The sequence below is a fragment of the Carcharodon carcharias genome, chromosome 9, assembly GCF_017639515.1.
Source record: "Carcharodon carcharias isolate sCarCar2 chromosome 9, sCarCar2.pri, whole genome shotgun sequence".
Lineage (NCBI taxonomy): Eukaryota > Metazoa > Chordata > Chondrichthyes > Lamniformes > Lamnidae > Carcharodon > Carcharodon carcharias.
Window position 1 is genome coordinate 6,243,814 of NC_054475.1, and position 17,612 is coordinate 6,261,425.

The window sequence follows — 17,612 nt, forward strand, 5'->3', positions numbered from 1 at the left end:
GAGTACTTACTCTCAAAAGGGACAAGTTAGTCTTTCCTCATGATTCAGTGAATCCTGGCTGGCCATTTTCCTAGATTCAATTCCCTCTCCATGTTGTTGACTGATCTTTAGTCACTGTGGTTCACCTGGGCCAGGGAAGGAAAAAAATCATCACAGGCTCTTATTCTAACTAGTGACTACTGCTGTGCACGGGATGGTGTCCAGTATTTCTCATATAGATGATTTCATGAATATAATGAGGAATGGTCAATTGGGATATGCGCTAGAGACAACTGACACCAGTGGAATTGTATCCCTCTAAGAATTAGTGGCTTCAGGAGGAAAGGAGAGAAACCTGGCAGGGAGAAGATAAGTTTTAAAAGTAACAAAATGACTAATTTGCAAATATTTTTAGTGATCTCTGAATCATGTAACAAAATGGCTGAATCCTATGGTGATATTGAACCAATTATTCAATAGATGACAAATTTATCATGAAAATCTTACATTTTTGTACACTTAACTGATAAATAATCCCTTGGACCATTAGCGGTGTTTAATCAATCAACTTAATTTGGTTGAAGAGCATTTAACTCCTGATAATGCATACAAATCACAGAAAGTTAACCTGCAAGTGCAGCAAGCAAATTAGGAAGGCAAATGGCATGTTAGCCTTTGTTGCAAGGGGTTTGGAATGTAAGAGTAAGGAAATCTTTTGGGCCATTATATAGAGCTTTGGCAAGACCATACCTGCAGAACAGTGTACGTTTTTGTCTCCTTACAACTAAGGAATGACATACCTGCCCTTAAAAAGTGTGCAACAAAGGTTCACTAGGTTGGTTCCTGGAATGAGAATGCTCTCCTGTGAGGAGCGATTGAGTAGAATTGTCCATTATTCTCTGGAGTTTGGAAGAATAAGAGATGACTTCATTGAAAATATAAAATTCTTAGAGAGTTTGACAGGGTAGATGCTGAGAGGCGGGTTCCCCTGGCTGGAGAGGATCGGTCATAGTGTCAGGATTAGAGGTTTGTTGTTTAGGACAGAGATGAGGAGAAATCTCTTCACTGAGGGGTTGTGAATCTTTAGGATTCTCTACCCAGCAGGGCTGTGGATGCTCAGGCAAAAAATATATTCAGGATTGAGATCAGTAGATTTATGGACACGAAAGAATCCAGGAATATGACAATCGGGCGGGAAAGTGGAGCTGATTGTAGAAGGGCTACCATGATCCATGATCTTATTGACCAGCCCACTCCTGTTCCTATTTCTTAGTTTGTATGCTATCCAGTAATATTCAGTCCATCTTGACAGAACTGACTAAAGAGGCACACTGTCTGGATTTCAACCTAAGTGGACCTTTAAAACCATTAGGCCATGGGTTATCATTAACATTAGAAGTATGGTTTATCACTTTGTGAGTACCATCAGTCTTCATTGTGATTTGATAAAATTATAAGTAATTTTGTGTCAAAAGCAAAAACAAAATTCAGACAAAGGCATTCACTGCTTTATTTTTATTGAGAATTTTTTTTCCCTGTAGTATGGACGGATTTCGTGTGATGAAACTGAATGAAGTCGTACGACAGGGGGATTTGATCATTACCTGCACAGGTACTGGAGAGATACAGATGTAGCTACAGCATGCACAATGTCTTAATTAGCAACCCATTCTACCTAGTGTGCTTGAAAATATTGCTTTGGAAGTGAGCTATGGGATGGGGGAAGGCAAAAACCTTGGCACTCTGAAAATGCCCTAAAAATATGATTTGAAAAAATGAAATAGTGACAGAGGTGAGTCAAATATTAGATTAATTTACTGAATGTACTGTTTAGATATGAATTGGATGCACCCCTATATCCAACTCTAGTAGAATTGGGGTTTTGCCACTCGGTTTCTGTGAATATTTAATTTAGTTGAAAAGCACAGACCTTTATAAACCACAAATTTATTGCATTATTTTTTGTTTTCTCTTTTAAATTAACTTTTCTTTTGCTTTGTTACCAGAAGCGAGTGTCCAGTGTACTCTTGATGTTGATGCACAGTGACATATGTCATGTTGTCAAATTGACTTTTCAATGATTGATCATAATGATCGTAGAGCTGCTGAATCATATTCCTCAGTAATCAACTGTGAATGAACACGCTTGTATATTACTAGCAATGATGAATCTTGTAAATTGCTCTTTATTTTGTATTTCAGTTGTATATGGCCATGACTATACTTACATATTGTGTACTTATTTTTAAATGAATATGTTCTATCTTTAGGTAACAAAAATGTTGTTACTAGGGAACAACTTGACCGAATGAAAAACGGCTGTATTGTCTGCAACATGGGGCATTCCAACACGGAAATTGACGTGGTAAGGCAAGGTTAATCACAAACTTGCACTGTGACATTGAACTCTTGAGAAAGCTGTTAAAGCTACAGGGAATTGGGATTAAAATAAATAGCTCACGTGTGGAGCTAGCATGCAGACAGCCACAACTGGCCAATGACCCCTTCTATTTTGAGATTATAAAAGAATCATAGAATTATAACAGCGCAGAAAGAGACCAGTCGGTCCATTAAGTCCATGTCAGCTCTCCTTGGTGCAGTCCAGTCCAGTCAGGCCCACTCACCCGCTCGATCCCCACTACCCTGCAAGTTTATTTCCCTCCAGTGCCCAAAAGGCATTCCCAAAGTGCTGCAAATCAAGGAGCTACTGGACTCCAACTCAACAAGGATGAAGTAACATATTTCTGATATGGATGGTGTTCATACCTGGAGAGGAACCCAGAGGCAACAGGGCTGCCATGCTGCCTCTGGCCTTCTAGGTGGTGGATGTTGTGGACCTGGGAGGTGCTACTCAGATCCTAATGGATGCTGGCCCTGCTCTTAATCTATACTCAGCACAGTAGCAATGCTACTTGACATTACGATCCTGTTTAGTAAAGTGTCTGATGATATGTTTTATTTACCAAAAAAATTTAGCTTCATGATTTGCTATGTTAAAAGCTTTTACTAAATTAAGAGCAGTTATTGATTAAAATATGAATTAATTTTGAATGCAAGTAATTAGATCAGTAAAATGGTATATAGTAGATTTTTTTCTTTTTGCTTGTTTGTCCAATGGTTTTATTGATCTATATTTTTGTAATATTCAGATCTGCTTATCATTGCAAAATCTCTATTGCAGGCTAGCCTACGCACTCCAGAACTGACATGGGAGCGTGTACGGTCTCAAGTAGACCACGTGATTTGGCCAGATGGGAAGCGTGTTGTGCTTTTAGCTGAGGTTTGTACACTTCGTTCTGCTTCTGGAGTAATAATCTGTACAGGAATAATTTCAAGATAGCTTACTCCAGTTTTATGGATGATAATATTGAGAGTACAAAGCTGCTGGGAATTACAAGGCAGACATATACTTTTCTCCATTGCTGAAGACAGAGTTTTACCTGGATGCAGTTCTGTTGGTGCAGGCAGCCCTCCGATAGCTTATTCAAACAACCTTTCGGTTAAATAAAAGGGAAAACAGCAAGCACTGAAGTCGGAATTTTATAATTTAATTTTTAAATGCAGACTAGGATCATTTCCAACCCCGATAGTTTCTGAGGTCCCACCCCCACCCCCTGGAAACCACTATGCAATCTTCCAGGTAGTGGCCAATTAACAGGTTCCCTCCAGGAGCCCCATCCAATTAAGGATGGTGGGTATGCTGTGCAGGCAGGAAGGTCAATGAGAGTGTCTACGGCTCTGGGCAGCTGGTAGCACCACTGGAAGAGGTGGGTGATGCCACTGTAGGTGAGAGACGGAGAGGGTGCCTCAGGACGGAGGCACTCTTTGAAAACTTTTGAATGTTTAAAAAGAAAGTGTGCTCACAGCTGACAGGCCTTCATTGTGGAGGGCATCCATCTGTGGCAGGGTTCAGAAAATGTAAATCACGAGCTTAAAGCTCCAGTTTTGTAGGTTTGCCAAGCCTTGAGAGTGAGAGATGGAAAAATCAATAAGTGGATCAATTTGGGCCACAAGCTTGCTTCCTAGCAACTGATTATGGAATAGGAAAAGATGAAGTCTGAGAGCAGGGTGTTGGCAGTTATTTTGGCCTGAATTGTGTGCACAGATATTGGGCTGGAAAACAAGCAAAGGTTTGAGAAAAGGAAGCACTGTAATTAAACTGATGACACTGTGGGACTTGTATCGAATCATTTTTGGGGATTGTGTGGAACTTGTAGTAAATAATTGCTGGAGCGGAGGTGATTTGTTGCTGCCCAGAAGCTTTGTAACAGTAGCTCATACCTGTTGCATTTTTTTTTTGTGTGTGTGTTTCTCTACAGAATGCTTGTGCTGCCTGCCAGTAGTTCACTTGTCTGCCATATCAGCTAAGGAATGGTGTTCGGTGAAAACCAGTGTACGGTTTTTGTATAAAACTGTATAAAATGCCAGTTTAATAAATTCTCTTCTCATTTTTTGATTTAGGGTCGCCTTCTAAACTTGAGCTGTTCAACTGTTCCCACCTTTGTGCTTTCAATCACGGCAACCACTCAGGTAAATGACTAGATGGGAACACCATAAATAATTTAATTTCAGTGCAGCAGAGCCCTCTTGTAATCTGATTGTTGGTATTTTATTCCAAATAACCTTGTACCTCATGTATTCTGTATATTAAGTTTTCGCCAAGTGACAGCTTCGCTCACCTCTCGGGCAGCACTGCTCAGAAATGATATACAAATGTCTTTTGTCTTTAAAACATTATATTTGACAAACACTGACAGCTACCCAGTAATAACTGCCCTGTTAAGTGAGTCCAAAAGCAAGCATCAGTTGAAAAAGTAGATCGCTAGTCTCCTTGCCACTAGACCCAGTGCTCTCATGTTGCAACTACCAAGGCACTAAATTTGTTCAATGGACAATGACGAAGTATAAGCAACAAAATTTAAATAATGTTTTACAAAGGTGAAATGCCCAGGATATATAGCCTTATACCAATCCTGTTTATCACATATAAGTTAATGACATGTACTGATTTCTGTGCAGGCACTGGCTCTGATAGAGCTCTACAATGCTCCTGAGGGGCGCTACAAACAAGATGTGTATCTCCTGCCTAAAAAGATGGGTAAGACCATAAGACATAGGAGCAGAAATTAGGCCATTTGGCCCATCGGGTCTCCTCCGCCATTCAATCATGGCTGATAAGTTTCTCAACCCCATTCTCCCGCCTTCGCCCTGTAACCTTTGATCCCCTTACCAATCAAGAACCTATCTATCTTGGTCTTAAATACACTCAATGCCCTGGCCTCCACAGCCTTCTGTGGCAATGAATTCCATAGATTCACCACTCTCTGGCTAAAGAAGTTTCTCCTCATCTCTGTTCTAAAAGGTCTTCCCTTTACTTTGAGGCTGTGCCCTCGGGTCCTAGTCTCTCCTACTAATGGAAACATCTTCCCCACATCCACTCTATCCAGGCCTTTCAGTATTCTGTAAGTTTCAATCAGATCCCCCCTCATCCTTCTAAACTCCTTCGAGTATAGACCCAGAGTCCTCAAACGTTCCTCATATGTTAAACCTTTCATTCCTGGGATCGTTCTCGTGAACCTCCTCTGGACCCTCTCCAGGGCCAGCACATCCTTCCTGAGATACAGGGCCCGAAATTGCTCACAATATTCTAAATGTGGTCTGACCAGAGCCTTATAAAAGCCTTAGCAGCACATCCCTGCTTTTATATTCTAGTCCTCCTGAAATAAATACCAACATTGCATTTGCCTTCCTAACTACTGACTCGACCTGCAAGTTAACCTTAAGAGAATCCTAGACTAGGACTCCCAAGTCCCTTTGCACTACAGATTTCTGAATTCTTTCTCCATTTAGAAAATAGCCTATGCCTGTATTCTTCCTACCAAAGTGCATGACCTCACACTTCCCCACGTTGTATTCCATCTGCCACTTTGCCCATTCTCCTAACCTGTCCAAATCCTTCTGCAGCCTCCCCGCCTCCTCAATACTATCTGTCCCTCCACCTATCTTTGTATCATCTACAAACTTAGCCAGGATGCCCTCAGTTCCTTCATCTAGATCATTAATGTATAAAGTGAAAAGTTGTGGTCCCAACACTGACCCCTGCGGAACTCCACTTGTCACTGGCCACCATTCTGAGAAGAACCCCCTTATCCCCACTCTCTGCCTCCTGCCAGACAGCCAATCTTCTATCCATGCTAGTACCTTGCCTCTAACACGATGGGCTCTTATCTTACTGAGCAGCCTCCTATGCGGCACCTTGTCAAAGGCCTTCTGGAAGTCCAAGTACATAGTATTGTGCTTTCCATTGTAGAGCTGTATCTTGGATAAAAAGAAGTGGGAGGACTGAAATTATGCAGTCCATAGTGTTACTGTGGCACTAATAACTTAAAATTCTAGAGAAAGTTTCACAGATTTAGTTGTCCTAATAAGTATTTCAGTCAACAGTTGGGAAACACAATTGTCTGAGATCCCAATGTTACTTGAATCAGTTATTCAACACTTCTTTCCAGCATTTGTTTTTAAATAAATCTTGTCCCCTTACAGATGAGTATGTTGCCAGTTTGCATCTGCCAACCTTTGATGCACACTTGACAGAATTGACAGATGATCAGGCGAAATATCTTGGCTTGAACAAAAATGGACCCTTCAAACCTAATTACTACAGGTATAATAAACCCTGATATCAATGCACCGGCGGGATGAGGTTTCATGAGGGTTTTTAAAAATGTAATAAATGTTTGATTTAAAGTGACGGACATGTCGCAACTCATGTGACAGTGTCACATGAAGGGACATGTCAGGGAAATTTTGTTTTCGTACCTTTACCACTTTTACTTTGGAGCCGATCTCCTGGAGGCTGCACTTGGCCTCAGGGAGATCAGTGCGTTCTTTCGCACACGTCTGTGAAAGAGCACACTCTCGCTTGAGGGAATCTGCACAGAGAACGCATAGCGCTTCCTGGCAGACGTTACGCTGGGTGGATCTTAATTGGCCTGCCCATGTAAAAATGGCGGTGCGCCCCGAAATGGGGGCGCCGATTGGAGGCGCGCCTGCCTGTGCCCACTCCTTCACTCCCCCCCCCCCCGCCCCCGGATGGGGGGAGAATTCTTCCCATAGTATTTACTTGAAGAAACTGAATTGCCCCTGAGCACAGATTTTTGCATTGCAAAACATTGAACATCTTATATCTTTGTGCGTATGATTCTTTCATTACTGTTGTGACTCAAATTTCTGATGTGAATCACTATATAATTGTCAGAAACCCAGATGTTCAGCTTTGCCTTTGCTGCCTTTACCAGCTGAGCCACCAGATGGAGCTCCACGCACACTTAACATGATCCTTGCCTTCAAAAACTCAATGGGCAGAATTTTCTGCCTGCCTGTCGGGCAGGTGGGCCCGACCCAATCTCCCGCGGGTGGGGAGCCGATCCCCGCCGGAGAAGCGGGCCCCGCCGCCATTTTACATGGACGGGCCAATTAAGGCCTACCCAGCGGGAAGTGCTGCGGGGGTAGGGGGATTCCCCAAAGCAAGAGTGCGCTCTTTCACGCATGCGCACGGAGAAGTGCGCATCTCCCTGAGGCTAAGTGCAGCCTCAGGGAGATCGCTGACACTTTGAAAAATATGAAAAATAGAAAACAAAAAAATCCCTTACACGTCCCCCCTCATCCGACAATGTCACATGAGTCGCGACATGTTCATAATTTACATAATAACTTTAATCAACTTTTTAAAAACCGACATGAAACCTCATCCCGCCGCTGGATGAGGTTTCATGTTTTCTCAATTCCCCGCCGGGGCTCCTGGCCGACTCGCCAGCCTTAAGCTTGGACGGGCAGGTCCTTTAGTTACACCATTGATCCAGTCAATGGCGTCAATTGGCTATTGACAGGTTGGCGGGCCCGCAGCTGATTTTCTGCAGGATGTTCCCCTCGGCGATTTGGGGGGCGGGGCCTGGTCGCTGAGGGGAGAATGACGCTGGATGATGTCGGGCGGAATCCCCGACGTCATCCCGGTCCGTTTAAATCTTCAGGAAGGCGGGCGGACAGCGAAATCAGCCGTCCGCCCGCCGACCTGTCAATGGCCAATTGAGGCAGGCTAATTAACCTTGTTAAAGACCCTGCCAGTCCAAGCTTAAGGCTGGCGGGCAGGCCAGGAGCCCCAGCGCGCTCCAGGTTATTCATGAAACTTCATCCACTGGCGGGATGAGGTTTCTTGTCCGTTTTTTAAAAATTTAATAAACTTTATGTGTTTCTTATTAACATGCCCCACCTCGTGTGCCATTGTCACACGAGGGGGACATGTTAAGTTTAATGTTTCTCTATTTTTTGACTTTTCTTACCTGTCAGTAAACTCCCTGAGTCAGCACTTTGCCTCAGAGCGCACTTTGACAGAAGGGGATCCCACCCCCAACCAGCACAGGAAGTGCATAGCACTTCCTGTCAGGCAGGCTGCTGGGCGGGGCCTTAATTGGCCCACCCACTCAAAATGGCGGCAGGCCCCATTTCAGCGGCGGGGGTCAGCTCCCTGCCTGCCGCCGAGCCGGTGGAGCCCAGACGCCCATCAAGGGCAAAATTCTGCCCTTTGCTGCCTTCCTGAAAATTTAAATGGGCTGGGATGACATCAGGGGTTCCGCCCGACATCATCCCGCGTAATTTTACGTGTCGGCAAGTGGGCCCCGCCCCCTGCTCGCTGACGGCAAAAGTTCTGCCCCTGGTTTCACAAAATAATGGCTAGCTCCACATTTTGGGATCCAAAGCTGTTGGTTTTAATCCAAGAAATCCTGAAAGAAAGAACTGTAATCACCTCGATATCAAGCCTACAATGAAACCTGATGCCTGGGTCCTTGTCGTAAATGAGCACCTCATCATGTGGGAGTCCGGTTGCAGAGGGAGGGGGGTTGGGGAAATGTTGACACAAATATTGAATAAATAAGCTGATGGAAACTTTGAAACGTTGAGTTACAACATAACCCGAGCATTTCTGTGCAAGGACAAACACAAAATGCAGGACCATTTTTAAATTCTGTTGGAAGGGCATTATATTTGAAAGAAACAACTATTTTGCTGCTGATAATGATCTCACTGTGTCTTGTTTCAATTGCCCTATATTACTATATATAATATTTATCTACACACACATAGCCTGTGCTATCAGTTGCATTGTGTACTCTATAATCACTAATAGTTTGGTCAATATTCCATTGATTGTAGTGAGAAAAAAAATTGCTTAGGCTAGTTTAGTGGAGCAACTTATCGTGTAAAGAGTAGGATGGTACGTACAATTATTTATGCTTCAATGGAGAGGTAGGACTTATACACACAGTGTTAACCATTAATGGAATTGTCAGGAGAGCTCCTCCTCTTTTACACAGAATATTTTTTTCCCCCCTGCAGGTATTAGATGGAGCAGAACCAAAATGATTGGAAGAAGGACCAAGTTGTCTGACACCTCAGTAGAAGAATGTATAGTAGGAGCCAGCCTAGCTGTTTAAATGCTCACTAAATGTATCTGAAGGGCATTTCTGCACACCTAGGCATCTTATTTCTTTCACAGCCTGGTCTTTTGATTGCATATTCTTTTCTATACTCCTCCAATTATTAATGAGTGTTTTGATTTTCTAATTTACTGCCGGGAGATGTAACTGTCACATTATATTGTGACAGTACAGTCTCCATGAAATCACTTGAGCCTGTATATGATTGATGTGCAAACAAGTAGTACTGTAATAATTTAAAAAAAAAATTATCTTTATTTTTTTGCTTTGTCTTTCCTGTTTTGTTTTAGTCCAAGACCTGAGCTTTAAGTTCAGTTCAAAATGTTCCAAAGGATTTCCTTGTTTTAACTTTTTTTAAAACCCTTTGTTGGTGGCAATCAAAACCAATTTGGTAATTGTCAGTATAGTTGTATGATACTCATGTCTTTTCAGGAACCAGTGCTGACTGTAATAAATGATGAGTATCAACTTTTAAACCAACCCGATTCAGTACTAAAACAGTTGTAAATATCACTATGTAGCCAAAAAAATGTGAATGGTTTTGTTTATGCAGAATTTGAGTTCACCTCTCTTTCATGCAATGCTAGCCTTACTTATGCGCTTTAATATATTGACACCACTAGATGTTACACTTCAGGACACAAATCATTATCAATCAGGCAAGGAAAATTAGAAGCTTACATCTGCTGGTTTGACAGGGAAACTAATTTTTAAGGTGTCAGTATTCTAATTCTAGACGGTTACATTTTGACATAATCATATTAGAGCAAGTTTGTCATAAGATTGTGCCAAAAGGAGTTTGTGGTGACAAGCACGAACCTCTGGTTGAGTCTTGATGGCTTCATATTCCACAGACACTTGCTGTATACAAACAAAACATTTCAGCAATTATGTACTTTTTGTGATAGGGCTTTTTATTTTGCAATTGTTTTTTCTGGACCATGAACAAGCACTGGATTCTGCTGGTGACCTCTATTAATACTGTGGGTTTTATGCCAATGAGCCTCTAAGGTTGTACACCCAGCAGTGGGACCAGAAAATACTTTAACTCCAGTTACGTGATAAAGATATATTTTAAAAAAAAATAAAGAATTTAAAAATCATTGTAGAAACAGGAAGGATTTTTCAATCAAAAATTGCTTCTGTGTTGTCTTATGGGAATGACTCTGATTTTGTTAATTTTGGATCTCCTGATATAGAAGCATAACAATAGAAGTCTGAATTGTAAAGCCTGTTTCCTGGCACCTTGTATTCATTTGTTTAAAGCTAGATTATTAAATAGGAAGGGGAAGAATCTCCCTTGCAATATTTTCAGAACTGCTACTGTCTCAATTTGGAGCAATGTGTGCAAAACTAACTTGCTTTATTCGATTTGTGATGCAGATTTCATAGAATCATAGATTGTACTGCACAGAGAGAGATCATTCAGACCATCTTGCCTGTGCCAGCTATTGGAAAGTGCTATCCAATTGCTCTCACTGCTCCTCGCTCTTTCTCCAATGCTTTTCAAACGTTGCCTTTTTAAGTATTTATCAATTTGCCTTTGAAAGTTGCTATTGAATCTGCTGTCATGTTAGGTAGCATGTTCTAGATCAAAAACAACTTGCTGCCTTTTTTAAAAAGAACTTCCCATTTTTCCCCACTGGGCCAAAGTATTCATCCACTCCCCTTTTTGAATGCATTTGAATAAATTTACATGTCTTTTCTGATGGGCCTGACTCAATATTTCTTAAAAATGTTCTCACCATCCCGTTTGCTGTAATGAACCTATATTTCATTTTCCTAGGTTTCCCTTCATGTTGTGAACACATATAGACACCACCACAAAAATAGACAGGTTGTCAAAATGCTACTCTGAAATGGCAGCAAAGCAAATTGCTCAGTGAGAAATCTAGAGTTTGGAATCAATTCATCCCTTTTAACAGTAGGATATTGATCTCGCATCTGCCCTTATTGGGGAGGGGATTGTTGGACCTTGCTTGAGTTGCTAGGCCAGCGCACCTTTTTCAGCAGTCCATAATGAGGGTAGGGGGAAAAACTAGGGGCAGTCTTACCAGCAATGCATCCTCTCACTGCCAGTGAGGGGAGATCAATTGTTGGGAAATCTAATGCATGTTGCCCTGGGAACTAAAGTAGGAAATAAAAGCATGGTGGTGAACATTAGTGGAGCAGTCTTATTTTTAAATTAGGAGCTGTTGACCACAGTGTAATGTGAGCTGAGAGATGGCACTCTAGATCCAACTTCCATTCACTGATCAGATGTAGCCATTTTTTCCCCCTTCGTCATACATGCTATGTTTGCAGGGCTATATGATGAGCTCATTGCAGTGCCATACCCATGCCAGCTTCAGGTAAATAATTCCAAAAATGTCATCTGAATAACTGGTAGCAACGTCTGCCCAATGAGGTTTAACATTTGATAAATGCTAATAGTGTAAAGCTATAGACTGTAAAAACTTTGAGTGTGAATCTACCAATATTAATACATAAGAGGAGATAATAAATGGTCCTACTTTGACTATAATGTCTTTTTTTTTTCTCAAAACTGTTATATCTCCTGGAATAAATAAGAGGAAGAGGAGAGAAAACTGATCAGTACAACAGTCCCTTTCAACTTGATGTTAAATGTTCCACCGCTCCCAACGTGGAAATGGAATTTCTAGTAGATCCTTTATAAGTTGGAGCATCCCATCATGGTCCAAGTCAGTTTTTAAACAGGCACTGAGTATTACCATTAACAGGATTTAGCTGTATTTATATTTGCAGTATTGCTGGTGGAAATAAGCTGCTGCTTTTTATGTAGTATTGTAGAATTTGTGTATTATGTCTTAATAAATGTGAAAATTAATGTTTAATTTCACAAACTTAAGAGACCTCAAATTCTAGAACTTGCATTTGCTAAACAATGAATTGTCTTCCTGCCTGTTTTAAACATCTCAAACAGTAATCCATAATAAAAACAAAATAAAAACCACAATAATAACTGGAAACACTCATCAGCATCTGCAGACACAGAGAGAGAGAGAGAGAGAGAGACAGAGTTAACTTCTTGAGGACTTATCAGAATGGGAAGGTGTTAAAAGATAAATAGTTTTTAAGTGAGTGCAGAGCTGCAGAAGAAGGAAAATAACACAAAGGTAGAGGGCAGGAGTGAATAAATGACAAAAGTGATGAATGGCAAGAGGTAAAGTTAGGTGAAAATCAGACAGAAGGGGATGTAAATGGCTTCAGTAGAGTAGCAGAGCAGGAGAGCAGCATGGGAAATCTGGCACAGAAAGGAAAGCTTCCATGGCCTAGGAGTGTGGCAGAGGAAAGACTGGGAAACCCCAGGGCTTCTGATCACCCCAACTCCTGGCTATGTACAGATGGTGTTCAGAGGTGGGCAGTGTGGTGCTCTCATTGAATATTCACCCTGTATCCTAGCTTCGGTCAAACTTTGCCCAAAAGCCAATCACGGCTAATAAAAGGGTAGGCATTGTGGCTACAGTGTGAATCTGAATCGCACGATTCTAAGACTGTAATGCCTCATTAATCTATACAACTGAAAAAGAAACACAACAGACGTGCTAATTATATCCATCCATATATTTCAGCCAGTAAAGCTGGCTTCTACAGCACTGTTAAAATCTTCTTTCAAGATAATTGGTACTTTTCTTCATAAACCTGTGATGGCAGATTGTTTTTATTAAAATTTCTCTACGCTTGAAGGAATAGGGTTTTGTTTTCATGTATTGAAGTGACTTTTCCCTGCTTCAGCTTAATTATGCAGTGTACAGCTAAAGCATGAGCCAGGAAGGTAAATATTTTGTTCTTTGGTTTCCCCTGTACTAAATCAAAGGAAAGATAACTCCAAAGGTGTTTGCAATTCACCAATTCGGTCCTTTCCCATTGAGCACTGCGAAGATGCATCTTAGCAGTAGCATGGGAGACAATGCATTGAAGAGACATGTGGCAGGATAAATCCTGTGCAGCAGGTACAATCTGTAGCACGGGGATCCGCATTGATGGTGTTTTAAGTGACAAAGGTTTTGTGTAGTTTTCATTTTGCAGCCTTTGCTGGCAATATCCGGTGCACACTTGGAAAATCTTTTCTTCCACTCCACCCCCCCCCCCCACACCCCTGCCACTCTCTGCTTGCCTCCCAACAACTAAACTCTGCCTCAGCAAATGTGATGATAACTGAGTGGACACTCTGAGGATATCCTTTCTTTATATGACTCCACTGGGTTTTCCCTACCCAGACAGAGTAAGAACCTAAGAAAGAAGAACAGGTGGAGACAAAAACACCACTCGAGCAGCTCCTCTATCAACAAGATCATGGCTGCACTTCAATATCAACTCTACTTTCCCACCTTTTCCTGATATCCCTTGATTTCCTTAGAGTCCAAGAGTCTATTGACCTTGGTCTTGGATTTAACTCAACAGCTGAACACCCACAGCCCTCTGGAGTAGAGAATTCCAAAGAATGAGTGTGTATGGAACTCAATGAATTAACTCTGTAGTTGAACTTAAGGATTTTTAGAAATAATTATAGTCAAAATTAAGAGCAGGAAGGATTTCCACATGAGTATATATTTGCAGTGGATGTACTAGGCAATTGATTCACTTGTAATTATGTTTTTGATGGGAAAATCACCAATACTGACCACAAGCAGTTAAATAACGCATTCCCTATCCCTTAGCGGTTCATTGAAAATCCAGGTTAGATACTCATTTGAGAATCAGGAGAAATAAGTTTTGAGAGTTTAATGGGCTTGCTGGAATTACCATTTCCTATTAAGCATCACTAATGTGTTACATATGACAGATGTGGTCATAAGCCAGCGGAGATGGGGGATATGGCTGAGGGAGCTGAATGGTTTTGGTGTATCTGGTTACTGGTACATGTCAAATCTTGATGGAGACCTATTAAATACATTAAGGAGATGTGAAAATGGGATAAAGAAGTCCATTGTCTTATATATTCTACAGCATTTTGTTGATAACATTAAAAGGACTAATAATTGCTTTGTTATATATCGATTACAGCTACTTTTGGGGTCATCACTCTTGTATCACACAACATTGACAAAAAATAGCACTGGGTTTGTAAAAATATTGCTGCATACTCCTACCATGTGCTTTACTGCAGCTGTTTGTTAACTAAAACATTCACAATTTGTTCTTTTTGTGAATTTCTTTCCATAAGCACATGCTCAGTGTTTTGATTTTGTCCCCTGGCTCTTAAGCAGCATCTTTAAGAAAGGAATAAATGGAAACAGATGAGGCAATTCCTAGAAATAAACCAAGTAACTTTCACAGTACAAAATCTCTACTCTTCATTGAAGTATTATTGTACACTCTTCACAATGAAAACTTAACCTTTACGATTTAAACTGTAATGGATGTATAATAAATGGGCAACTAGCTTGCTGGGAGCAGTCCATTTACATGTGTGAATTTCATTTGTGATGAAAGACTTGTGATTCATTACCACATGTAATGCGTATGAATTGCACACCCTTTTGTGGTTTGTGAAAGAAACCGATTAGTAGCAGAACTAGTGCAATATCCTATTAACTTCTGTAAAAACCTGCAGAGTTGTAACTGTGAACTTGGTGACTAAATCTTCACTGAAAATTTTGATTATATATGTACTAGCGTATACTGTATTTTGGATGAATATAAAACACAGCCACCGAAAACAAGAGGTGTGGATGGAGGAAAGAGCACTACCATGGCAGGATTTTACCATTTTGGTTTTCTGTAACTACAGTGATTTGAGAGGAACATATTATCACTGCAATATGATGTAACCTATGTCCTAATGCAAAGTCGTTGTTGTCATCTGAACTGGATATTACATTTACAGAGAGTTTAAAATAGATAGTGCAGTTTCTTAACCGGTACTACTCATTGTTTTCAGCCTGATTTCTCAAAGGATAAGGCAATTGCTTGAAAAATCTAAGGGCCACTGGGTGAACCAGCAATGTAGATTCTTACTCAATTTCAGCTAATTAAAGAAATACTTGATATATTCAAAGTAGAGAATACATATTATTTGATAATTTTCTATTGCATACAACCTTTTTCATTGCTGTACTATGAAGAGTAGTAGATGAAAAATGTCATTAACCTTAATAAAGGTCTCCTAAACAATCACCATGTTTCATACGCACTTGTCTTTTCCATCCCATCCAAAAGTTTAATTGTGTTTCTTGTTTGTTATATATTGTCTGTCTTGCTTCAGTGCTTTGAGACTGAAGGTCGTCCCATGATCAAATGCAAGTATCCTGTTAAACTTTTGATCATGGAGCTGTTTCAAGATAAGCTGTTTCGAGATAACCTGTAACCCAAATCTTTATTGGTGACTGCAGATTTTGGTAATGGCTCTATCAACCATGAAGGTCAGATGTGTTTTGAATTCCAGTGTATTTTATGGCAGTACTAGATTTCCTGTTGCTCTGTGCACTGTCTCTTGTTTACTGATCACCTACAGCAGCAGAAATGTGTTGGTGCTTTTGCCCTTTGCTCAAGCAACAACTTTATGAAGGTAATACAACATATAATTGACATCAGGTTAAAAATTTATAAACTTTATTGATTCTGAAAGGTACAGGTTTAGCATATTCATAATACTATTTTCCTACAGAAACAATAATTCACTTCAGGTAACATACTGGTCATAATGTGCTTTGGGAAATTTTGAGAGACATAAGGCACTTTATAGATGCAAGTTTATTGTTCTACCTTAATATTGCTGAATTTGTTTAAGAAGTAAGTAACCTTGTTAATTCCTCCCTACATTTTCTTTTCAGTTTGTTTACACAAAATATGTTTGCTGCTTTCCTCCCATGGGGAATTTGAAGTACTTATTCTTCCCTTCTTTATTTTTTTAAAAATTCATTTGGTTAGGCCAGCATTTGTTGTCCATCCCTAGTTGCCCTTGAGAAGATGGCGGTGAGCTGTCGCCTGAGTCACTGCAGCCCATGTGGTGTAGGTACACCCTCCGTGCTGTTAGGAAGGGAACTCCAGGATTTTGACCCAGCGACAGTGAAGGAATGATGATGTATTTCTAAGTCAGGACGGTCAGTGGCTTGGAGGAGAACTTTCAGGTGGTGGTGTTTATATGGGTGTAAAAAATTTGTCTTTCCCTACACAGATTTGTAGTTAAATATAACATTTATAAGCTTCTAACTAGCATAACCTTCAGTGACACAAAACCTCATCCAAATAACACTGAGCTCAGAACTTATTACTTGCCCTATATGCAATTTTTTTTTAATTATTGTTGCACCCCTCAATTATTATTAGTATAATTTGTTACTGGTGGGCATGTGATATAGGCCGTGGTGCATCTTGCTCCATGACAGCATACTTCCCCATCCATCTATTCACCATAACCCTGAAAGTCACTTCTCTCCCCAAAACCTTATCAGATGTGTTTCACCCTTGTGCCAACAAAATACAAAGCAAACTTATTCTCGAGCCTTTTCCAATACCAACTTAGACGCAGTCACTAGGACTCTTGGCAGTGTTGGCTACTCCATCCCCTCCATTTTCTCCCTGTAGGAAAAGCTTGCTATCTTCTGAAGCTATGGTGATGTAGAAATCTTAGGTTTGAAGTAATGTGCCATTCTGTGACACAAGTCACGCAATTCTGACCATTGAGCCATCATCCTGTATGTATCAAGGCTGTTGCACAAGCAGGAAGGAATGAGATGGCCATGGGAAGCCTGCCTTCATTTAACTTTTTTTCTCTTTATAGTAAGATTATTTTAAACCAGGCATTTGTATGCTTATGGAGCATCTTGCTTAGTGAGATACCGTGACAGCATACTTACCCATCCATCTATTCATCATAACCCTGAAAGTCTCTTCTCCCCAAAACCTTATCAGATGTGTTTCACCCTTGTGCCAACAAAATATAAAGTAAACTTATTCTCGAGCCTTTTCCAATACCAACTTAGAACATTGCAAAATGAAGGGCATAAAGTGAACTAGAAACAACCACAATAAATAGATTCAGAGAGACTTGATATCATTTCATGGGCTGGAAGGGTAAATGATACCCCATCCATTCCTATTGTTCTTACCAAGATCAGAAGACCCAACTTTCTTGACTTTCCAAATAGCCCCAAGAAAGGCAGCATCATTCAA

The 17,612-nt window shown here is 40.7% G+C and overlaps 1 protein-coding gene across 2 annotated transcripts in view; it reads left to right on the forward strand.

The window, feature by feature from the left end:
• The window catches only part of LOC121281810 (S-adenosylhomocysteine hydrolase-like protein 1), a 105,990-nt gene extending 90,376 nt beyond the window's left edge, over nt 1-15,614 (forward strand). For both annotated transcript variants that reach the window (XM_041194820.1, XM_041194822.1), the window contains exons 11-17: nt 1,521-1,591; nt 2,250-2,344; nt 3,161-3,259; nt 4,441-4,509; nt 4,999-5,077; nt 6,523-6,643; nt 9,373-15,614. In XM_041194820.1, the coding sequence (XP_041050754.1) occupies nt 1,521-1,591; nt 2,250-2,344; nt 3,161-3,259; nt 4,441-4,509; nt 4,999-5,077; nt 6,523-6,643; nt 9,373-9,379 (541 nt within the window). In that variant the 3' untranslated portion in view covers nt 9,380-15,614. The remainder of the gene's footprint in view (nt 1-1,520; nt 1,592-2,249; nt 2,345-3,160; nt 3,260-4,440; nt 4,510-4,998; nt 5,078-6,522; nt 6,644-9,372) is intronic.
• Nucleotides 15,615-17,612: the final 1,998 nt, after the last annotated feature.